Source organism: Rhododendron vialii, chromosome 1a, assembly GCF_030253575.1.
Source record: "Rhododendron vialii isolate Sample 1 chromosome 1a, ASM3025357v1".
Taxonomy (NCBI): Eukaryota; Viridiplantae; Streptophyta; class Magnoliopsida; order Ericales; family Ericaceae; genus Rhododendron; species Rhododendron vialii.
The window spans coordinates 38,852,728-38,876,665 of record NC_080557.1 but is presented as its reverse complement, the minus strand read 5'-3'; the positions used below and the strand labels follow the sequence as shown (position 1 = coordinate 38,876,665).

Genomic DNA, 23,938 nt, shown 5'->3' with positions numbered 1-23,938 from the left:
AGGTCAGCTTTGGAAAAAATAAAAAATTTACGGGTAAAATTTAGTCCAAATAATTTTGGTCCAATTCATTTCACTCATCAATCCATTTTAGCCCAGGATAAATTACATTCACATGCGCCATTGCTCCATTTGTTTCTGGCATAAAATATTGTACCCACATCAGTACTTTCAAGGGGTGAGCTAAAAATCCGTCAAATTGTGAATTCAGTCCAAACCGAAATGTTTGATTCGGTTTTTTAGTAGTATGGTTTGGCCATGGTTTAAAAAAATTAGAAACTGCATTATAGGGTTTGGTTTGTGGATTCACGTTTATGGTTATGGTTCCAAATCGATCCGAACTGTATAATACATTATATATATATATATATATATATATATTATTTAATTATGAATTCACCAAATACATATGAGAGCCTTAGTCAACTACTTTCCTAATTTATTGATGCTACAAAATCTACCGCAATATTTATTTTTCTTTACCTGGCAAGATGTTTAATAGTTGGTATTCTTAGTTAATTAATTATAGTGACTTACCAGTACTATTTCGTTTTCTTAGTTTAAGACTTGAGACAATTGTTGGTATTCTACTTTTAATTTATCTTCATAATCTTATATACTTTAAATATTTTTTGAAAATGATAGCTTAATTTAAAGCAAACCGTGGTTTAAAACCGAAATCGAACTGTATTTTAATGGTTTGGGTTGGTTTGGTTCTATGGCTTTTGTGGGTTGATTTGATTCTCCAAATTCATAATCCGTAGATATTAATTAGTTTGGTTCTTGGTTTACTATAAAATTGAATCAATCCGGACCATGCTCACCCCTAGTATTTTCCATGGAGATTTCTTTTATTACTCCATTTTTCATGCTCCCTAATGCTTACACATACATGGGTGTTCTGGTTACCATACAAATGAACAGAATAGTTGCATTCAATCTACTATGTATTACTTTGTAAAGAATACAAGAAATCAATAAGTTCATTTTTTTTTTCGTAATGTTTTACTCTCACGGTTCGACTTCTCTAGCATAAAAATTCTGGCTCCGCGGGCCCTGATTACATACCGTGCGAAAATACAGCTACTAATAAATTAAAACAAAAAGAGGTAATTGCATGCAGCAAGTTATATTATTTTTTGAAAACAAGCTAAGAAGATTCGTTGAACAGATAGAAGCAAGCCAGTTACAGAATTATTGATTTCTTTTTCATCAATTAAATGTACATGCTGTAATTCACATGCTCACTTTGGTCAAATGGAAATTCGATTATAAATATAGTTGTCAATACATGTCTGATCGATCACCATATCATGAATATATGCCTACAAATAATTGTCAACTTGATAGCTAATTGCTTCATTCTCCTAAAGTTATAATAGTACTTATTTTGTTATCGGTTATGCTATTGAAAGCCACCAATATTAAAGGCAAGAAAAATACTGATTTCGATACACTTTTCAAGACACTTTAACACATAAAAAATTGTGGATTTTTTTTAAAATTTTTTCCTGCCTTATTGACAGCCCATTGTGTATGTTGTTATTAGCATTTTCCTACTGGTGGGTAGAGCTGCCCAACTAGGTACTAATTAATTGCAATTGAGACCAAAGTCACATAATAATTCGTGTGTGGGTGTGTGAGCAGGAGCGCGAGCGTGAAAGCATCTTTAAATCACATCTCAAGCTACTAAAATTTATATACGAGAGCGAGGATTGAGAGCGAGAGCGTAATGTGAGGACTGAAAACACAAGCTGGCGCAATGCGAGGATCGAGAGCACGGTGTATTTTGCAGAATTATGTGACTAAAATTGGGACTATGTCCAGTTGTGAAAACTACTAGTAATTCGGAGCATTAAAACTGCAGTTTTTCAGAATTATGTGACAACTATTAATTTGTTCAATCATGGTTCCTTTTATCTTTCTATTTGATCACATCGTTCAACAAATTGGCTCAACATATGGTTTCATTTTCATGCTTTAAATTGATTACAAAAGCGAACTACATCACAGTCTTATCTATTACTTATCTATTAGTACTGTTTCATACTTTCATAATTTGGTTCCATGGGCCTCTAATCTTTAAATGATAAGTAATAATATTTTAGGATCGTGGTCTATGATATATTATATAATATTATTTATTATTGTGTGTTACATAGGGCCCGCTTCATTAGTGCTATTAATCGTCGTCAATGCTATTTTCGGTTTAGGTTCAACTAAAAATTACTCTTTTTTGAAGTCCGTAAATGACGATGTAATAATCTAATATTTTCATTTACTGTGGGTTCCATGGGCCATACGCGATGTTTATTTTCTTGGTTTTTTGTGTGTGATACATGGTGGTTTCTGGTCTTTTCTTGTTTTAGCTTTTGTTTAGCTCCAGCTATGTTGAAACTGTGGTCTCAATGCTCTATTTATGTGTTAATTGAGGCCTCGAGGTTTTTCTTTGGTGTTGCTGTCTGTTTTACTGGTATTAGTTTTTTTTGTAGCAAGAGTCACAGGTTCTGACAACCTCGGAAAATTTGGTCTGTTTGGTTCTATTTCGAGAATCAGATTTAAACGTTCCAGATCCTGTTCTTGGAGATATAAAATTTGATTCGTTTTCATGCATTAGTTGTTTTGAATGGAATATGTTGTTGAGAACCTTCTTTTAGTGTTCTAAAGTAAAGACGGATTTATTGTCAGAAAAAAGAAGTTTCGAAAACCATTAAAGTTTGGTTCTTAAACTGCTGGCAAAACAGCGGATCAAAAAAAAAACTGCTGGCAAAACATATCCTGCATGCAAACAGAGTGTTTTGACCCATCTGGATTAGAGAAAATTTTAGGAGAAAATTTTCAGTGCCGGATGGGCACGGCCAAGTGGTGCCGTGCAAAATTATTAGAACACCCCCTCAAACCCGAACAAATTTGAGCTGTTCAAACGTGTTTTGGACAGCCGAGATACGCGCATAGGCACCACGTGGCAGCGTCCATAAGTCCATTGCACCTTTTGATTTCATCAGCTATTGGTTATATTTGGTTACCTTGAGGCCCAGTTCAGTTTTGAGGAGGAGAAATGGAAGTAGCGGATTTTAGACATCACCTTGTTGTTTTTCATTTTGTTTCTTGATCAAGTGTCATCTATTCTTTTACCTTCAGTGGAACCGGATTTTATACTTAACTATTGGTTACGACTACAGTTGAAAGGGGGAAATGGAGAAGACTTCTTTCCGTGGAACGGCAGGTGGAATTTTAACAATAAGGTGTTCTTTTGGCCCTGGCTTTTTTCTTGTATTTCCTTTCTTGATTCTGGATTCGTAGACATTTATCTTTGACGTGAATTTTGACTCTAATAACATTTAATTTTGCGGGAGTAGAAATTTGTGGAACCAGCAACGGTAGAGCGCTGGGCTGTTGTAAACTTTTCAGCTCACTGCGACGTACGTGGCCTTATTAGAGACTTGACAAGAATTGGAGAATCGAAGGGGATTGTATGTTCTGCCACTTATCCTTAGTGCAAGTTCGTTTTTTGGGATTCCATGTATGACCTTTAAGTCTTTTGTTTTTGTAGAAAAAATTGAAGCTCCGTTTGATGTATTTGAGGAGAGTCCACAAAATAGGCAGGCCCCAGCTCCTGTTCGAGTGGACAAGACGTTTGAAGAAGTACAATCCCAACTTCCTGGAGCACCTAAATTGCTTCCTGAGAGGAAGAACAGTGACATAGGAGTATATGGTTTGTTTGACTTGATTTATTCCTTTTTTTTCCTGGTACATATTTAATTCTACATTATCACAGTTCTTCTGTGCTAGTGTTTACTTAATGAAAGCCATATAACCTCTAAGGTCCATGGAAGAGAAAGAACCGGGCTGATTTTGGAATTGTGACCCAATGCATGGCTCCAACATGAGCCAATGATCAATACCTCACAAATCTCGTCCTCAAGATCAATGCAAAGGTCAATGCAAAGGTGAGACTCTGTGTCATGGTATAATTTCCCTCTGAGATAAGCATTCCCCTTGCTTTTTAGTTTGGACATTTCACGAAACCTTCTCATCATCTTCTTACTTACTTGCAGCTTGGTGGACTCAATTCGTTGTTATCTGTAGTAGGCCGAACGTGGATGGTCCGAGCCCACACGTATGAAGATCAGGCCGACGACGGGATCGAAAGGGGTAACCATACTCAAACCCAGGTTCGGCTACATTCGAAGCCTTGCAGCGAACAATGGGATACCCGCCCGGCGGCTAGCTCCGAAAGAGACCCTTCAGGCTCGGCCACCTTCCGGGTAGGCGACTCAATCAACTCTCTGCGTGTCGCCCATTCTTAAGCTCGGCCAAGGGTGGGGCTTGGCTGATCATTGTGCCATGCGTCTCCCCACGCGCTGAAGCGATTACGCCTAAAGATAATGATGAACGCAGTGGGATGCCAGCTCACACCAAAACGGTTACCAGATCTAATCAATGATGTCACTATGACGTCATTCGCTCCGTGCAAGGCACATGCCCGTACTTGGAGAGCAAGTCAAGCAGACTCTATAAAGGTTGAAGGATCACAACCCTAAGAGGTAGACACTACTCAATCCCTAAAACCCTAGTCTCTGGCTTTACTCTCTGCACATTCTCATCCTCTCGCCGGAGGACCTTGTCGGGCAACCCTGGCTTGGTCTTAGTCGTGCGTTCACTGTGCAGGTTAAGGCGAGACGGCTAGGAACCACTCGAACCAATCGAAGAGGAGTTCAGATCAAGGATCAACGGGCCACACATTATCTGTTGAAGGTTCTCCCTCTATGCCCTTGATATCTAAGGTTCCTACCATGATTATTGGGATGGAAGTATCATATGGCTCTCCTGGCCAGTCTGATGTACCATCGATTCCAGCGGTAACATGTTGCTTTATTTCATCTTCGTTTTGTTCTTTCTCTCATTCCAAGCGTGGTGTTGTTTGATAGTTTCAGTTCCTAAATTGAACTTGCTATTCCTTGCACTAATGCCACACTTCATTATCCTTATGATGCACACTCCTGAAAAGAAAAGGGGGAAATTAAAAAGAAAGCAAAAAGAGAAATTTCATACATTCTCTTCTCTTTCCACTGTTTTTGCTATTATAGTTCCTTGATATTGTACTTCAATTGTTCTTATGATACGAATTTAGGTCTTCAGCTCCAGGAACTGGCCATTCATTTCACGTTATCAGGACCCAGTCACCCAAAGTTGGGATGATAGATTCACTTTATAAGCGTGTTTCTGACACTGAAGATGATGGCATTTCTTAGGTGCGAATTTTATTGTTAATGCATTTGGTTATCTTGTTACGGTCTGTGATTGTTTGATTTAATAATGCTTTTTGTTTGTATGCCATTACATTGCAGTTTTAACCCTTTGAACGTGGTTGACTGAAGCTAGTTTTCCTCCGAATTCAGGGAGGCTTTACTGGAGTTTTACGTGAGTTCAGGCAAAAGGAAGCCTGATCAAATTATTATATTCAGGTATTTGTTTCTTCTACATGACGCCAAACACAACTGTTTTTATTGGATCACACCTGGGTTATTATCTGCTCTATTCCTTTGGCTTAAGTTTTAGTAATAAATTTACACGGGATTGTAAGACTGAATAACAAACGAGAGAAGCAGGATAAAATCTTAGAGCACACCAAAGATATTTAGAAGAATCTACTGTTGGAGAAAATGTGGCAAGTATTGATATTTAGTTGGACCTGCCTTCCTACTAAATTGAAGCTCCGTCATTGGTAGCATTGCTGTATATGCTCTTATAACAAAACATTTGAGGTATCTCCCGTCATGTATCTCTATGTTGATAGCCAAAGTGGTTACACAAGCACGACATAGCATGAGATAAATAGGTTTGGCTATAGTCCAGATCTAAAATGTGAGGTTTGGGTCCTCTGTAAGTCTGTAACTGGTCTTGCTTTGCCATGTGAGACTAGAAAACTTCTTTTCTCAACCTGCAAGACTGGCTTTTCCCTTGGTTCGACTTGACTCTATGGACTCTGCATCATTTCTATTAACTTGAAGGGAATTGTTGGGCAAAATATGCTTGATTGTATTTAATGTAGCATTTAATAACACAGTAGAATAATTTAGTACCTTTTGACTCGAGCTTTGCTTCTTCTGCTGTGCTAGTTAAGGAATAGTATAATTGTTGTATTGTGCTACCGGAATCCAATCTTTAGTGCACATATGACATGACCTCGAGGTGCTATTAGATTTAACGAGGTCTCTTGAGCATGAAACTGTTTTGACATGCATTTGTTTTTTCTTTTTTGTAATTTCCTACACTCCTTGACAGTGTGACGTAGCTGCTAATTACCTTTTCAATCCATACTCAGTTCTAATTTTATCCCTTCTGTCAATTGACTCAATTGTCTTTATGTTCTGGTTTGCAGGGCCGACCCAAGGGTTTTTAGTGCCAAGGCCTAATATAAAAAGGTGTGCCCTTAAAGACACAGAGAACAACAAGCTGATTAATAAAAACCCCAATTCATTTTCCCCTTCCATTTACATTGATTATCAATTGAGAGAAAACAGAGAAAGAGAACACTGAATAGGGGGAGGTTCTTACCAGTAGGGAAACCCCAGGCATGCCGAAAAACCCAATCGGAAAATCGATTGTAGAAGACGAAGACCTAGTAGGCTGCTACCGTGCTACCTCTCAAATGCAAACGAGAGCACCTTTTTATTTTAGTTGCCTTTTTATTTTATTATGGGTCTTATATTGGGCCTTTAGGCCTAATGAATGTTGTGTAATTTATTTTGGGCCTTTAGGCTGGATGAAGTTTTTTTGTCTAGGTCTTTTTTAAATTCAGATTGGGCCATTTTTTTTTCCTATTGGGATAAAAAGACCCCTACTCAAGCCTAACAGTAAAAATAATAGTAGTGCCCCTAATTCTTTGGATGCCCAAGGCCCAGACCTCTTAGGCCTTGGGGTTGGGCCGGCCCTGCTGGTTTGCTAGGGATGGAGGCAGCGAGTCGCAGTTCAATCAAGTTCTAAACATTGAACTGGATCAAATTATTGAGGTTTTTGTGCTAATCTACGAATCCCAACGTTTCCGGTTTAGTGAAAAAGTTGAAGTAACAGTTTTTTGAGTGGTTGTGCAGGCCTGCAAGTGTCTGGATGAGAAATGGTCACCGAAGTTTGTGGTGATTGTTGCACAAAAAAATCATCATACAAAGTTTTTCCAACCTGGATCGCCCGATAATGTCCCACCTGGTTAGTCCTCCAATAAAAGCATGGAGGTAATTCAATTATTCGATTGAAAAAGTCTGACATTATTTTATTATGCAGGTACGGTAATTGACAACAAAGTATGTCATCCCCGGGGCAATGATTTTTACCTATGTGCACATGCTGGAATGATTGTGAGTATTACCATAGACTTGCGGCATTTAGTTTTAGTTTTTTTTTCCCTTCCTGAAAATAGACTTCGATTCAAACTTGACTGGTAGCTTTTGACATGTTTCTGGTCACTTATGTTCTTTCATTTTTGTTTGAATTCTACTTTTCGACATGTTGAATTGTTGATTAGCGAGTGCCCAATGAATAATCTGAGATGACATGAGCCTTGTCCACTGTTTTTTCTAGCAATCCTGAACTTGTGAAGTTGTGTTCGAAATTTAGGACCTGCCTCTTGTAGTTTGTGACTACTTCAATATATGTGTGATGCTATATTTCTGGACGTGACCAATCCGGTTTGTCATGTTTGGGAATTCTGGACATCTTTCCTTTTCCCATGCCATGGATCTTTACAAGGGGGAGATGCTTAACTCATGCCCTTGGACCAACTGGACAGATGGGGAGCAACCGAACAAACTAATTATTCTTAGTTGGACGGTAAATTGGGCAAAAGTGTGAATGTGGGCTCTCATTATTCTGAGAGCTTCTATATGCCTGCGTGAAAATTAAGAAGGAAGAAATTAGCAGTAGCTGAAATCTTTCTTTAACAATCGATTTCAATTTTCAAACCATCTGCTCTGGGTGATCATTTTTTACTATGCTTTGAACAATACAATCATTTTCGGTACTAATCTGACATTTCTGATTAGTAGCCTGGTTTCAAACCTTAACGAGCTTCAAAAAAATGTTCAAGCTTTGGTTTGTTTATGTACCAAATTGATCTTGAACAAGCTTTTAATGATCAAACATGAGCTCATTTAGCAGCCCAAATTCCAAACCATCCGCTCTGGTGATCAATACTTTTTTTTTCTTTTTCACTATGCTCTGAACAGCACAACCATTTTCGGTACTAATCTTGATACCTTATCATCAGGAAGAGTTTGTACTTGTCAATTAAAGTTCTGGCGAAAAATGTTTGGAATCAATTTTCAATTTCTATTGCAATATGGACTTTTCTGCTTGTGCAGTTTGTTTAAATCTTTTCATGGATTTGGGGCTGGGGTTGTTTATTAGTGGTGATTTGGTGTTGGTAGGAATAGTACTGATAGGTTTGCTTTAAAGAGTGCTGGCTGCTGGTCACTTTACTAGGCTAAGGCGGAGAATAATAATGTGTGTGTGCGCGCTTGTGAAGTACAGGTTTTGAGATTAAATAATAATGCTTTTTTTGTTTTTGAGAAAAATAATGACGTTTATGCATCAACATTCTGTTGTTCCACTATTTCTTTAACAACTTTGTTCTAATTCTACTGATTTAAGAAATAAGATATCTGATCTTTTATCCCATCCTGGACTTCCTTCTCTGTGTTGGCAGTTGCTCAGATATGTTACGCTCACTTGGCGGCCTCTCAGGTGGGAACTCTAACGAAGTTCGAAGAATTCTCAGAGACATCCTCAAGCCATGGGGGGTTGACTTCTGCGGGGCCTGCACCTGTGCCTCAGTGGCCTAAACTTCAAGCCACTGTGTGCAATTCAATGTTCTTTTGTTAATGCTGGAAAATCCCTAAAAAAACTCTTCTACCTTACGCAAAATGACAGGTTAGACAAGTGGTTTGTTGTATTATTGTACATATCTATCCATCCAGCTAGCTTTTGGTGAGCAACTAACTTAGATATTGTTAGGTTGTAGCAAGTCTTATTAGGTTTATCTGTATTACCCTGCCATGCACTTTTTTGGTTTGGATTATGCTCTGGGTATCTGTGAATGTATGTTTTCCCCGACTAGTAAATGGTTTTAAGTATGAAGTTTCGGATGGCATTGGGCTACTCTGTACGTGAAATGATGCATCTTTTGTCCTTCACTTTTCACTAGGTTGGGACATGTATATGCTCGTAAATGTTTTTGGAGCGCATTTTGCTTTCTTCTCTCCAAATATTTTGCATATAGACTTTCAAATCGAACATGGTTTTGCGGTGGCTTTCGGTATATTGGTAGATGCTTTTTATTTGGAAGTGAAAACATTGTGGCCCTACAGTTTTGCACAAGGGTGCGCAATTGTAATTTGGAAATTGCCAGGGGTTTTGGTCTTCGATCTATCTAGGGCGCTGCTATTCGCAGCCCTCTATTTACTCCCATAGCCCGTTAAAAATTTTCAATTATACTCGACAGTTAGTTACCGAAATTGAGATATATTTTCAGCATCCAATTACCGAAATATAATATTTTTTTCAACAGATGTTTACCGAAAATGCATGTTCGGCAGTTGTTTACCGAAAGTTGAACATATTTTCGACATGTAGTTACCGAAATATAATCTTGTTTTCAACAGCAATTTACTGAAATGTTATTTATGATTTTCAACAATCATTTACCGAAATTTAGTGGGCTACGGGAGTAAATAGAGGGCTGCGAATAGCGATGCCCTCTATCTAACTTGCGTATGTTCTGAAACTGCGATCCATCCACGGCTTATTTGTTTGCTTTTATATCTAAACTACTCTTTGACCCCCTTAAGTGTGACTCAATTCCGGCTTTGGTCCTTGGAAATAAGTTTATTTGTTTCCTTTTAGTCTGTTGGATCATACCGGTCAACCGTTTGGCCTCACCTGTTATGGTTCTTTTCATGCTTCGAATTGTCTATCAGAAGCTTATGGAAGTACTAAAACCACTGGCCATTTTCTTATCTATTATTATACTCCAATAGTACTGCCTAATCACCTGTCATCAAACAAATGAACCCTGAGTTTGGAAAATACTAAATAGGTATGATGAAGTTATATGGTTCGCGATTTTGGAATCAGAATAATTCTTGTACTAGAGATATACATAAATGGACTTTTGGTGGACATACGGGGCGCACATTCATCGGGCTAAGTTGGGTTCGAGTTAGGCTTGCACTTCATAATAAGTAGTAATAACACAACTTATAATTTTAAGACCTCTCCCTTGGAAGATAGAGTAATGAACCAACCGCACTAATGGGCCGAGTTGGACCTCTCCCTTGCAAGAATCAGGGGGTGTGCTATCCAAAATGCTAGGTGCACAACCATTCGAACACAAATCCTCACATACACCTGGGTCCCATGCATATTTAACACGCGGGATCCACGTGTATGTGAGGGGTTGTGTTCGGATGGTTGTGCACTTAGCATCTCTCGGTGCACTATACTGCTATGTGACTCGTGTTGGGGTTCAAATGGGCCGAGTTGGAAGCCCAATGATTGAACCTAAAACTTACGTGTATTGGGCTTGCTAAATTTTACTCATGCAAAAATCAGGTCTGGATAACAATTGATTTCTCCAAATTATATTAGCCTTTCGAATTTTGTTTTTCAACAAATATGCTTTAGCTATCAATGTCCGATCCAAATAATTATATGCATGAACAATCAACATTGAACTCCACAGACTAAATGATTTCGTCCGTTGTAGAGTTTGGGAGGATACAAAATTCTGTAATATAGAAGTGTATTACAGGAGCGTAATGTCAGATCGGAGCTTGAGTATCCTAACAAAAAGTTGCAACACGCACCTTTGTTCTTCATTTGTGACCTTTAATAATCTTTTTGTTTGGGTTTCTCATATGTCATAGTCTAACAGCTAGGGTTGGATCATAGATTGGCAAATCTAAGAAAAAAGATTAAAAAAAAAATTAACAGACCGTGACATATTTTCTCCTCTTGTTCTGCAACCAGTTGGAGTACTTTTTAAGTAAAGAAGTTAAATAAAAAAATGTTTGGCCCCTGTCGTTTCTATTTGGTTGGTAAATCTCTCCACAAAGCCATAATCTAAATCCATCCTATAGACATTTATCCCAGGCAGGGGAATTTTTTTGCAAAATACTATAAAGTAAGAAATAAATTAATTATACGTTGAAAAAAGGTGGACGAGTCACTTTAATTAGAAGCATCCAGATATTCTTTAGATGGACCACTTCAAAATCATCAAAACGAGTACCATGACTTTTCCCCAACGCATTTTTTGACTTTATACTGACCAAAACCATCTGAGAGAAATAGAAGAAATAATTATTCAGATCAATATAGCGCGTTATGGATTGTACGTGTAGATATCGTTACTTCCACATGAATCTACTACATTATTACCACACCATATTTTCTCGATCTTTATATCCACTTCTTTACTCCATCGTCCCAAATTGCTCGTCCCATACGTAAATTTTACAACACGCCCCGGTCCTTTTAATCATTGTAAACTCTTCGATTATAAATATCTGTGGATCGAGGACAAAGTACATGCTCTGCTCTCCAATGTACCAGATCGCAAACCCCTCGTTGACAATGATTGATTGCCGCAATTGCTACGTTGGTGTCAACCCCAAATGCCTTCTAGACCAATTCAAATCACAATGAAGACCAAACTCTCTCTCTCTCTCTCTTAAAATCTGTGGAGTATAATTCAGGGGAAAGCAGAGGAGGGGTGAAGAACAGAAAAAAAGAATTGGGATGGAGAATAAAAGGGTGGTGGTGGTGGGAGGAGGAGTAGCTGGTTCCCTCGTTGCAAGATCTCTCCAATTCCGTGCTGCTCTCACCCTCATCGATTCGTAAGATTTTCTCATCAATTCTCTCTTTCTCTCTCTCATATTTTTTTTTGTTGGAATAATTTCTTGTCGGCCTATGTTCCTTAACAAATAATTAAGCACCAGCTCATTTTACATTAATACTGTAATTGATGTTAGAGGATCGAAGAGAGAGAAAATCTGTGTATAACTTACATAATTACATTAGATTTATTAAAACCACCCTCAAAATCTTTCGATTGCACTTGAAAAAAGTTGTTATTTTCTCGGTACTGATCAAGTCAAATGTAACTGTGTGGGATCAGGAAAGATTATTTCGAAATACCATGGGCAAGTTTGAGGGGAATGGTGGAGCCATCGTTTGCGGAGAGATCGGTGATTCGCCACCGCGATTACCTCACCAACGGCCATGTAATTACGTCCCCCGCCATCGACGTCACCCCTACGGAAGTCTTGACGGCGGAGGGGCGCTCCATTCCCTACGATTATCTCGTCATTGCCACCGGTCACCACGATCCTGTTCCGACGACTAGATTTGAGAGACTTCAACAATACCAAGCAGGTAAAATACTATAGCACTTGTTTGACGAAAGTCAGTATTGTTAGTTGTAGTTAGTGGTGCCCACCACTGGGGCTACTGTTTCGTTATGTGAGTATGGTATTGTTGAGGTGTATTTACGTTCACGGAGTTACGATATCCTAACATGGGAGTTCTATTTTGATGCCAATTACGCTTGGACTAATGTACTAATCTTTCCATGACAGATAATGAGAAAATCAAAGGGGCTAAATCCATTCTGATCGTCGGAGGCGGCCCCACCGGCGTCGAACTCGCCGGAGAAATCGCGTTCGATTATCCCGAGAAGGATGTTACTTTGGTGCACAATGGGTACAGGCTGCTGGAATTCATCGGGCCAAAAGCTTCGAACAAGAGCCTCGAATGGTTGAAATCGAAGCACGTGGATGTGAAGCTGGAGCAGAGTGTCGATTTGGACTCGAATTCAGGAGGAGCGTACGTGACTTCTTCCGGAGAAATTATCGAAGCGGATTGCCACTTCTTGTGCACAGGGAAGCCGCTTGGTTCAGAATGGCTCAAGGGGACAATGTTGAAAGGTAGTTTGGATGAGCTTGGAAGGCTGGTGGTTGATGAGAATCTGAGAGTCAAGGGGCACAGAAATGTCTTTGCAATTGGAGACATCACTGATATAAAGGTGAGTAATGGTAGTTTCTTGTCAGATAAGTTTGGTCTGTCTTCTTCTGAATCGAGACGACAATGCATCTATTCAGTAGGTTGAGAGCGTTCCTACATCTCAATTGAGTATCGAAAAGTACTCGACAGAAAAAAGTCAATTCCTGGGGTAAAATTGGATTTTTTGATCAAGTACTTACTGATATCCGATTGATTCGCTAATCAGTGGAGTCGACTTGATCGACCTTGGTTAGCTGTGTAGGAGAGGAGACAAGTTGACCCGTCTGGCTAGATATTTCTATGCAAGCTTTATATCAAACTACGATTCGTCTTTGTTACGGAATGCTCAATCAATTTAGAGGAAATTGAGATGGCCTCAACCATATCTAATCTGCTGTGCATCTGAAAATTATTCCCTGGCAGGAAATGAAGCAGGGGTATTCGGCACAAAAGCATGCTCTAGTGGCCGCGAAGAACTTGAGCATCTTGCTCGCCGGAGGGAGACAAAGCAAGATGGCAGCGTACGAGCCTCGTTCCTCCACAAAGGCTTTTGTTTCGCTGGGGAGGAGAGAGGCCGTGGCTCAGTTTCCGTTCACGACAGTCATTGGAGTCGCACCTGGCTTGATCAAATCCAGGGACTTGTTTGTTGGAAAAACTAGGAAGCATTTGGGTCTTGACCCTCACATTGTTGATGCTTAATTAGTAGTAATTCTTTTCAAATGATTTACAATATCTTTTCCTTAATGAGATTTTTGTTTTTCGTTGAATATAATATCGCACTTGCGATATGAACGGTTTAAGTCATCTTTACATGTCCTGATTCCATAATTTTGGTGTTTACACATGTACAATCACATTTACACAACGAAGTAGACCAGTTTTTAAAATATATTGGCACAAGGTGTCCACATTTTGTTTGGCGTTGTGGGGATGGTTAGGATTTGTTTTGCCCAAAAATAATTCCTGATCAACAAAATTTTTAATGGTTCAGATTGTTTATGGGTCGACCGTTAAAAAAACAAAGAAGAGAAAAGGGATTGTTTTTGGGTTATTACTTACTAGTATTAGATGTTACTGCGGTCGATCCGGCTCAAGATTTGCCAAACCAAAATCGGAACTCTTAAATTTCCAACCAAAAATCGAACCGAACTGAAACTCGATGGATTTTTCATCACCATGACTGTACCTACCAAACTGACAAAGGGTATAGATTTGGTTTTACCCCAAACTCGGTTTATGAAAATTGATATTCGCGCTCCATTTTTTATTGATGGCGCTTCCTTTTTTAACGTGAAATTATTAATAACTTCATGAACAAAATGAGCGCTATCAGTAAAAAAAGAAGCGCGAATATTAATTTCCTATGTGAATAATATACCTATTCAGGCATATGTAACGTGTGTGGTATATATATGAAGGTATTTTCCAAAGCACCAGAAAAAGATATGCGTACAGCGTATATAAAGGCATTTATATTAATTACTACTACATACTAAATTGAGATCATATGTTGATTTTTTCAAAATAAAAAATAGAAATCAAAATCAAAATGAAAACCACGGTTAAAAGATCTAGTTGTGCTATATACACTACACCAAACTACTATATTTTTTGTGAAATTCATTCCGGATCCCACAAAAATAGAGGAAAATACCCAAAAATTTTAAAATAATATTTTAGGAGACCCTGTAAAAAATTAGCTTTAACAGATATCGGTAAATATTATTTTTAAATTCGCAGTGGTGCTACTACGAATCTATAAGTGCTACTACGAATCTAGAAATAATACTTACTGATATTTATTGAGCAGTTTCACCGCTACGAATTTATGAAGAATACTTATCAATATCTGTAGGAACTGTTTTTTTTTATAGACACCCATAAAAATACTATTTTAAAATTCATGGACATTTTGTATACTTTTGTATAACCCAGGGTAGACCGCATAAACATGTAGTGGATGGTGAAGTGGTTTGGTACAGTCTACCTAGATTTTCGTAAAATATCGGACATCCATTGGATTGTCGTTCCCAGTTTTGTCTGTGCGGACCACGTTCCTTCAAACTGCCCGAACAGTTGTTTCCTCCTAGGCGTGCTTCGCTCTGCATCAACCAAGCCCTTGGGAAGTTCATGTCGGCAGTTTTTACTGGTAACAAGTTCTGCCTCTCTCTCTCTCTCCTCTTCGTTAATAGTGCGTTACCTATGGTTTCTCTCTCCTCTTCTGTCCAAGTTGACTTCCAGCATTGAAATCTGCTTTCCCTGAACTTTGCCTCCATTGACATTGTATGCTATGGAACCAGGTTTCGATTCGACAATAGGATAAAGGTGCAAAAACTCTTAACTTTTTTTTTAATTTGCTATTGTTTGTTTTTTCGGAAGCTGATTGCATAAGTTGCCTTGCAACTGTTCGATGAAATGTACCAACCAACCGTCGTAATCAGCAGAATCTCTTCCTACTTGAAGCCAATGTCTCAACAACCTTAGAAATTGAGGTCAGGCAATTCTTTTTCCTTCCTAAAATATGGGCCTTGCTTGACTGGCTGTCCATTTGGGTTCTGGATTAGTTTTATTATTCTTCACATCACGATCACTATCGTATTGAATTCCATTTGTTTGTTGGGAGACCTCAATATAAAAGCAGAAAGTCTACCCACACATACAATCTGTGCACAGATTTCGGATTAGTTTTATTATTCTTCACATCACGATAACTATCGTATTGAATTCCATTTGTTTGTTGGGAGACCTCAATATGAAAGCAGAAAGTCTACCCACACATACAATTTGTGTACAGATTGTGCACAGATTTTGTTGTGAGATTCACTACGGGTTCCACACAAATCATTTGAGCCGTTCATTAAATGTAAAATATTTTTTAAAGGGTCCCAGTAAAAAATAATCTCTATCCGATACCTATAGGTGCTCAATCCAATCATATAACTTTTCATTATCCGAAAATTTGAATGAAAAGTTAGATGGTTGGATGAAGCACCTATAGGTATTGGATTGAACTTACTTTTTACAGGGACCCTTGCAAAAATATTTTACATTTAATGAACGGCTCGAATGATTTGTGTGAAACCCGTGGTAGACCCTACAATGAAATTTGTGCACAATCTGTGCACAGATTACTGTGTGGATAGCACAGTTCATATGAAAGTGCCGTTTCTCATTGTTTATACTTTATATCGCCAAGATGGGCATTGTCTTAACTATTGAAATTGAGCCTAAACATCTTCTCATTTAGTTGGTTAAAGTTGGAAAACTCGTGGTCGGAAAATTTTTCCATTTAGTTCCTCTTGTACCTCTGAATTGGTAGTATCTCAGGGGTACATTTTTCCATGAATTTGGATTTTCGTGGCACAAGCATTGAGATCACTATTTACTTTTGTTAGTACTAATTTTTGGGGTAATGGTTGTTTCTGCTAAACTAAATAAATTAAAGTTCATGCTTTTACGAATTTTTAGGTAAGTCATTCTTCTTATATATATCAATTAAAATATATTTATTAAAATATCATTAAGTAGAAATAAATTGACTATTGTCATTAAGCCTGTACCCTGTAGTCCAATATAGCAAAAACGCCCCATGATTTACGTTCGGTGCTTTTATACATCATATTGCTCAAGGCAAAAAGAATTTTTTTTTTATTTAAGAAATATCGTTATGAAAATAGTTTTGAAGAAATTAAATAGACATCCCACTTACAAGACTTTTATTTAGGTGTTCATCCTAGATATTTTAAAAACTTTTTTTTATCCTCAAAATAAATACATTTTGCCCATTATTTCCCCTCCCTGTACAACGATGCAATTGGATTGTAGAGGACAAACCACATGCTCTGCTCCCCAACGTACCAGATCACAGCCCCCCTCATTGACAATCTACTTTGTTTGGTTTGTGTTTTAAAAAAAAAATTGAAAAATAGTAAGGGTAATAAGTGGAGAGAGATAGAGAGAGAAATGTTGAAAGTAGGGAGAATCTAGGGGATATTTTTTGAAAAATTCTTTTTGAAAATGGAAGAGAACAAGGCAAATTTGCAAAATTCGTGCGTTGGTGCCAACCCTAAATTTGGAAGGGGGGGGGGGGCTGGTTTGCTGCCCCAAGGGGACAGCAGCGTGCTGCTGTGACCCGTTTGCGGGTCCACTCCGGTCTCGTTCCGATGATCGGAAACGTTCACTTTGTAGAGCTCGTCGAGTAGAACAACTATGCAAAAAATCAGCTTAATTGGATATCATTAAGTGTCTAATCGGAGCCCATATAACTCTCGGTCCATGGGTTACAATGGATTTGATCCAGTGTTTTGGATCCATTCTTTTCAAGATAAAAAGGTTTCGATTAGGCACTTAATGATATCCAATTAAGCTGATTTTTTGCATAGTTATTCTACTCGACGAGCTCTACAAAGTGAACGTTTCCGATTATCGGAGCGAGACTAGGGTGGGCCTGCAAACGGGTCACAGCAGCACGCTGCTGCCCCCTTGGGGCAGCAGCCCCCCCGCTTCCCCTAAATTTAGGCTACGTTCCGGAAACATTTTTAAAAAATAAGTACTTATTTTAGCACTTTTTATTCAAAAAATAAGAAGGGTCATTTCACAAAAGTCAAATAAAAAGTTCTTTTCACATTTTCAAACTCAAAAATAATATAAATGAAAAAAAATTCAATTTTTTTTGCACCGTATTAAAGATCTCAATGAGATCTATCAAACAAGATCCATAGTGATAGAAAAATTATTTGCGTAAACACATGATTTTTGAGTTTGAAGTTGCCTTATACAAAAAATAAGACTGTTGCTATGATAATGGGCGTCTGGGGAGGGAAATCGTACCGGCAGCCATGCCGGGCCGTCTCTGGCCACCGGACGGCCGATCCGAGTTGTCCAAAAATTCTATAAAAAAAAAACCAAGGGGGCCTTTGCGGGAATCAACGTCATCCGAGGTGTGTAATGTACTTGATCCGAGCACTCATTTTCCGTGTGTATATGATTTTTTTTTTAGAATTTTTGGACGGATTGAATCGGCCGTCTGGTGGCCGGAGACGGCTCGGCACGGCCGCCGGTACGATTTCTCTCCCGGTGCCCATTGGTACCCATATAAATTCTTCCAAAATAAGTTTCACCTTTCTTATTTTCCGAAACAATTCTTCTTATTCAACAAAAAATAAGTTCTTAACTTGTTTCTGTAACACAGCCTTAAGACCAAACATGACCAAACATAATCAAGATCAATATATGTTCTCTCTCTCTCTGCCCCCTGCCCTGCATATGTGAGCACATACGTACGTAAATCTGGAAGTGTAAATAGACTTTCTGCCCTGGGGAGCCCCTGCATATGTATGCGCATACGTACGTAAATCTTGGAAGTGTATATATAAAGGATCTGTCTATTTCAGGAGAAAGCAGAGTGAAGAAAGAACTGGGAAATGGAGGCCAAGAAAGTGGTGGTGGTGGGTGGAGGAATAGGCGGTGCCCTCATTGCAAAATCTCTCCAATTCCATGCCGATGTCACTCTTATTGATTCGTAAGATTTCTCTCTCTCTCTCTCTCTCTCTCTCTCTCTCTCTCTCTCTCTCATTTGAATGATTTCTAGTCATCTCTATTGATTATCTTTCTTCTGTTCTTTAACAAATTAATAAGCACAGGCTCATCAAACTATGAGATAGAAATGAAAGAACTTCAACCCCGTTTTGATCATTGAAATGTTCTTTGCAGTATACTAGGGGTACATATGTATGCGAAACAATAGGAAGAATAATAATCAATAAAAGGTTACTTTCTTTGCCGATCAAAAAAAGAAAAAAACAAGAGGAAGAATAAAGTCAAACATAGGACAGGTGTGGACTGTTGGGGTTTTTGTTTGACGGATCAATCACTTCTACATTTTCCTCAAGTAGGCAATTTTGCTATACACAATGGATCGGAGCTCCTGGAATCGCTTTAAAATAAGCCTCTTGACAAAGATCTGAAATTTAGGGGTTGCGTCCTCATAGGTTTTGGGTTCAAAACCTTCTAGAGGCTATGAACTATTGTAGCCCGGCTTCCCCCCAGTTTAGTGAACGATGGAATTGGTCCCCATGGCGGAATTGGTTCTCGATGAAATACATGCATCTCTACTCATTCCTCAATCTTCAGAGAATGAGGAGGTCAAAAGACGGTTTTATCGTGGCCTTTTTGACCCCTGATTGATTATGTTCTTAATCAATCCACGATGAAGCGTCATGTACCTAGCCTATTAATCATTCCATTCAATCCATCGAGGACCGCAATCCTTCGTAGACATTGGCCCGAGTCGATAATCTGCGGTTTCCCATGGCTGGCATCTTTTTCCCAAAAGTATAGGTTCAGGGTAGACATACGCATGAGTTGACGTGAACACGTCATGAAAAATAGCCCTTGCGTACCTTTTGAAGCCCACAAAAAACATCAGTGTAAGATGCTTAACACCAATTGACTTTAGGAAAGAGAAACAAAGTAGGTCCTCCAATAAAGAAAAAAATAAGACATTTTCCCTCTAAATCTCGTTATAAACATACAAGTACTTTTGGGACATTTTAGGAGATTTGCTACTTACTTCCATTGATCAAAACCATCCCTAAAAAATCTCTTGATTGCACTATGGAGTTGTTATTATCTTGCATTGCATTACGATATGTTATTGCATTGATGAAAGATTAACTATGGAATCAGGAAGGAATATTTTGAGATAACATGGGCAAGCTTGAGGGGAATGGTGGAGCCATCATTTGCAGAAAGATCATTGATCCCCCACCGGTCTTACCTCACTAACGGCCATGTAGTTTCGTCAACTGCCATCAACATCACTGATACTGAAGTCTTGACAGCAGATGGAAGTGTAATTGCCTATGATTATCTCGTCATCGCCACCGGCCACGCAGATGATGTTCCACAAACTAGACGTGAGAGACTTAAGCAATACCAAGCAGGTAAAAATTCGACGACAATTCTGATATAGTTTCCGTAGCATCGGGGGAAGAAAATTATGCCCTTTTCGCAGCTGTTTTAGAAATAAGCTTTGAGTGCAAATGGTGGATATGTTGCATTGTCTACTCTTCACCATCTAGTGCAAGTTTTTGAAAATTGTTCAGGACAAGTTTACGCATCTCACAATCTCGTAGGCAGCTTTTCAGCTTTCCTCTAGTTTCACATAATTATTCTATTGTATTCACATGTTATTCTATTTCATTAATTATCTAACAATACAAGGGATAACAATTAGATTCACGCTAGCATCAGTAATGATTAGATTCAGGTTAGCATCTGTCACGGGAGTGGTTTATGAGGTGTCTGTACCTCTGATTTTTTCACTGTACTCCTACGGGTATGTAGGAACATTGAAGTTCTACTTTGGTGACATTTATGCTTGAATTAATTGTGCTTATCTTTCCCATGACAGATAATGAGAAAATAAAAGGGGCTGATTCAATCTTAATCATCGGAGGCGGCCCCACCGGCGTCGAACTGGCTGGAGAAATCGCAATCGACTACCCAGAAAAGAATGTTACTTTGGTGCATAGTGGGTATAGGCTGCTGGAATTCATTGGGCCAAAAGCTTCTAATAAGGCTCTGGAATGGTTGAAATCAAAGCGTGTGAAAGTGAAGTTGGAGCAGACTGTTAATTTGGACTCCTTTTCAGAAGGTGCTTATGTAACTTCTTCCGGAGCAGTCATCAAAGCGGATTGCCATTTCTTGTGCACAGGGAAGCCACTTGGTTCAGACTGGCTTAAGAATACAGTATTGAAGGGTAGTGTAAATGAGTTTGGAAGTTTGAAAGTTGACGTGAATTTGAGAGTTGAGGGTCGCAAAAATGTCTTTGCTATTGGAGACATCACTGACATAAAGGTAAGTAATGTTATTTTTTGCCAGTCAATGATGCTACTGGAAAAGAATACCTTCATTAATATCTTGAAACTTACACATTGAGTTGAGATTTATACTGGGTGTCGCTGAATTCGCACCATTCACTATCACGTTTTCAAATGGATTGTGTGCATTTGGGAAACATAAAAATAGTATCAATGCATCTTTTAAATCTTGCTGGAATCCAGCAAGTTCCTAACACGTTAGGATGATACCTCCACTAATAGCGATTGTCCGGATTAGATTGTGTACGAATAATCTTCTTGCTGCTCCGGACCACCAATCAGCAAGCTGACATGGGGCTGCTGAACCAATAAGAGTACTAATCACAGTATTCCTACAATTGACCTGACCCACACACCTTGGTTAGCTGGGTAGGAGACTAGTTGATCCCATTCTACTTTTAATTGTAAGAAAGTTGATTTTGAATGTACCAGTCTAAAAAGTAATAGAAATTCGAAAAGAAATGTTATTTCAGTGTTCATATAGTAATAACCTGATTCTTTGCGACAAAAGGTCCATTCATCAAAGGAAATTAAGATGGTCTCCCACTCTCGTATGTATCTAATGGGTTATGTTTGTTTATAACATGGCAGGAAATCAAGCAAGGGTATTTGGCACAACAACATGCTCTGGTGGCCGCAAAGAACTTGAAGCTTTTGATTACCGGAGGAAATGAAAGCAAGATGGCAACTTACAAGCCTAGTGGTGTGATGGCTATTGTATCACTTGGGAGGAGAGAGGCCGTGGCTCAATTTCCATTCACAACACTTATTGGAATTGCACCTGGCTTCATCAAATCCAGGGACTTATTTGTGGGAAAAACTAGGAAACAGATGGGTCTTGAACCCCCGAGTTGTGGATGCTAAATTATGCTGGTGAAAATGTTCTTTATGTTCTTGATTATGTTTAGTTTTTGTAGTTCTGGTCTGTTTGAATTAGGTATAAATATGATGGTATGTGATATGTAATCTCTGCGGGTTCAAAGAGTAAGAGAGATACAGAAAGAGTGACAAAGAGCAGTTTGTGACTTAATTTGTGTGTGAGTGAGTTTTTGAAATTTGTATATTGTTGTTGATTGAGTAAAATTGTGAGCAGTGTGTGTAATTTCTCTTTGTCCGCGTCAAATCTAAAAGAACAACCACCAAAAGACTTTATTATCCCTGTTTCAACTTAGGTTCTTCTTTGTGTGAAGATGGGTGTTGTTTTTGAGGGAATGGAGTGCTTGGTAGCGGTGCCGAGCGGTTCATCCGACTGGTCATCTCGGCACAGACGGTTTGGATTTAATCCACGTGTAAAAATCTAGATTATCCGTTGCTCGGATTAAGATCCGAACTGTCGATTGTCGACATGAATGGCCGGATCGGTCGCTCGGCGCCGCTACCAAGCGGGGTGCTTGGCTTGTGTATCGCTACTGCCTGGGCCTGGGGGTAAAATCGGTTGGGTGACAAGTTAGGGTTGCTGGGGCATGGGTGAATGTTTGAGAAGTAGTTGTTTATTATCTACTTAATTTTGACGGGTAAAAGTAAAACCTTTCCAACCATGTTATACTGTACATTTTATCTCATGTATATAAGTATACGATGTTCAATTTTTGCCCAGAACAATGTGCAATTCATTCTTTGACCCCCATTTTCGGCAGCAGGGGATCCTGTTGTGCCAATCAACCCGAATATCGGTACCGATGAGGGTCGATGGTGCATAGATCGGAATTGTCTGGATCCCACATAAATAAATCGAGTCGTGCAATTATATTAAAATAAATTTTTGAGTGCTTTTGTAAAAAATTAGCTCAATCGAATAATTGAAAATGCTTAATCCATCTGTCTAATTTTGCTTCAAAATTCATTTAGATTTTTAAAATTCTAAATTCAGAATGGAAAATTGAAAAATTGGATGAAGTTTACATGGATGATCTTTGGGTATATAACAAACCTTGTGGACTACTACTAATACATTGAGCTTAAGTATTTTGGGCCATGTAGTGTGGCTTGTGGAACAAAATCAAGGTACTGGGTAAGTGATTTGTTTTAGGTGTTACATATTATTATTAGATTGAGCTAATTTTTTAAAGAGAATTCGAAGGATTATTTTAAAATTATTGAATAACTCGAATCATTTGTGAAAGTTTTCAGAATAGGTCCCACGCCCAGATCTATACACTATCTATGCATATCCGGTTGGCCTATCCAGAGTGAGTTTCCCTACGGGGCCAAAAGAGCTTATTTCTTTTTCACAAAATACCCAATCGGTTGTGGATGCTCGTACACCGTATAGCCCCTTTAGTTCTGCAGGAAAACTCACTTAGGTAATATACACACATTAAATATCATTCTTCAAAAAATAAATAAAGATCACATCAATCAATCCCTCAAAATACTCCATAAAATCACTGTAACCATAATCCATATGTACACAATCAGATACTCTAATAATACAGAATCATTGCATGTGCAGTTCATCATCAACTAAGCTGCCCAATAAAGCATTCCGGCAAATATTGTCAAGTTACAGCTGTACTAACCTCAGTCTGCTAATTACTTCTCCAGAATCCACACAGTGCCCATTTCAATTCAGTGATGTATATAGCTGTTTCATGATCTACATGATTATTTTTTGTTTGTTTTTTTTAAAGAATGACGAGAAGTGTTACACTTAACTTAATCTGAAAATTGTCCTTATTTGAATATTTTTTTTGCAATTTTTAGTTTTGCGTCAAACTTTTTTAGGTTGTTGATTCGTCTTAACGAGGGGAATTGGAAAAATAATTTTTTTTACCTTTAACCAAGTATTTTGAGAAATAACCACTTTTTAGCCAAAAACGCAAAACTAAAAAATGTGAAAATATTTAAATATGGACAATTTTCATATTTAAGTTAAGTTTAAATTAAGTCCAGAAGAACGCACTAGTGAAAATAGAACCCAACTCTTGCGTACAAGAGTATATGTTGCCTACGGCTACCACCAGAGGTTAACTTCTTAAGAGCATCCACATTGTGATAAG

At 38.4% G+C, this 23,938-nt stretch overlaps 3 protein-coding genes across 7 annotated transcripts; all 3 read left to right on the top strand.

The window, feature by feature from the left end:
• The first annotated feature begins 4,744 nt into the window (after nucleotides 1–4,744).
• Nucleotides 4,745–9,153, top strand: LOC131324536 (protein argonaute 4B-like). Of its 2 annotated transcripts, XM_058356633.1 has the most exons (7): nucleotides 4,745–4,859; nucleotides 5,132–5,252; nucleotides 5,400–5,465; nucleotides 6,950–7,013; nucleotides 7,095–7,206; nucleotides 7,282–7,355; nucleotides 8,702–9,153. In XM_058356633.1, exons 2-7 carry the CDS (start codon nucleotides 5,236–5,238, stop codon nucleotides 8,750–8,752), a joined length of 384 nt encoding a protein of 127 aa, XP_058212616.1. In that variant the 5' UTR covers nucleotides 4,745–4,859; nucleotides 5,132–5,235; the 3' UTR covers nucleotides 8,753–9,153. The 2 variants fall into 2 exon arrangements, with proteins under 2 accessions (XP_058212616.1, XP_058212540.1); XM_058356557.1 differs by having other exon boundaries at nucleotides 7,282–9,153.
• Nucleotides 9,154–11,680: 2,527 nt separating this feature from the next.
• On the top strand, nucleotides 11,681–13,884 carry LOC131324449 (uncharacterized). Its single transcript, XM_058356451.1, has 4 exons — nucleotides 11,681–11,891; nucleotides 12,173–12,429; nucleotides 12,633–13,078; nucleotides 13,480–13,884. The coding sequence occupies exons 1-4, from the start codon at nucleotides 11,794–11,796 to the stop codon at nucleotides 13,753–13,755; spliced, it is 1,077 nt and encodes a 358-aa protein (XP_058212434.1). The 5' UTR covers nucleotides 11,681–11,793; the 3' UTR covers nucleotides 13,756–13,884.
• A 1,128-nt stretch (nucleotides 13,885–15,012) lies between these two features.
• LOC131332654 (uncharacterized) lies at nucleotides 15,013–22,041 on the top strand. 4 transcript variants are annotated; one of them, XM_058366968.1, is made up of 6 exons: nucleotides 15,084–15,205; nucleotides 15,298–15,381; nucleotides 18,450–18,577; nucleotides 19,744–20,000; nucleotides 20,471–20,916; nucleotides 21,531–22,041. In XM_058366968.1, exons 3-6 carry the CDS (start codon nucleotides 18,480–18,482, stop codon nucleotides 21,801–21,803), a joined length of 1,074 nt encoding a protein of 357 aa, XP_058222951.1. In that variant the 5' UTR covers nucleotides 15,084–15,205; nucleotides 15,298–15,381; nucleotides 18,450–18,479; the 3' UTR covers nucleotides 21,804–22,041. The 4 variants fall into 4 exon arrangements, with proteins under 4 accessions (XP_058222943.1, XP_058222951.1, XP_058222938.1 ...); XM_058366960.1 differs by lacking the exon at nucleotides 15,298–15,381 and having other exon boundaries at nucleotides 15,013–15,205; XM_058366955.1 differs by having other exon boundaries at nucleotides 15,182–15,381.
• Nucleotides 22,042–23,938: the final 1,897 nt, after the last annotated feature.

Coding starts and splice junctions, on each gene's coding strand:
- LOC131324449 (XM_058356451.1), top strand. CDS start 11,794: ATGGAGAATAAAAGGGTGGTGGTGGTGGGAGGAGGAGTAGCTGGTTCC. Junction 11,892..12,172: donor GCTCTCACCCTCATCGATTC/GTAAGATTTTCT, acceptor GTGTGGGATCAG/GAAAGATTATTTCGAAATAC. Junction 12,430..12,632: donor ACTTCAACAATACCAAGCAG/GTAAAATACTAT, acceptor TTTCCATGACAG/ATAATGAGAAAATCAAAGGG.
- LOC131324536 (XM_058356557.1), top strand. Junction 5,466..6,949: donor GATCAAATTATTATATTCAG/GTATTTGTTTCT, acceptor CTGGTTTGCTAG/GGATGGAGGCAGCGAGTCGC. Junction 7,014..7,094: donor AACTGGATCAAATTATTGAG/GTTTTTGTGCTA, acceptor GTGGTTGTGCAG/GCCTGCAAGTGTCTGGATGA.
- LOC131332654 (XM_058366960.1), top strand. CDS start 18,480: ATGGAGGCCAAGAAAGTGGTGGTGGTGGGTGGAGGAATAGGCGGTGCC. Junction 18,578..19,743: donor GATGTCACTCTTATTGATTC/GTAAGATTTCTC, acceptor CTATGGAATCAG/GAAGGAATATTTTGAGATAA. Junction 20,917..21,530: donor GAGACATCACTGACATAAAG/GTAAGTAATGTT, acceptor ATAACATGGCAG/GAAATCAAGCAAGGGTATTT.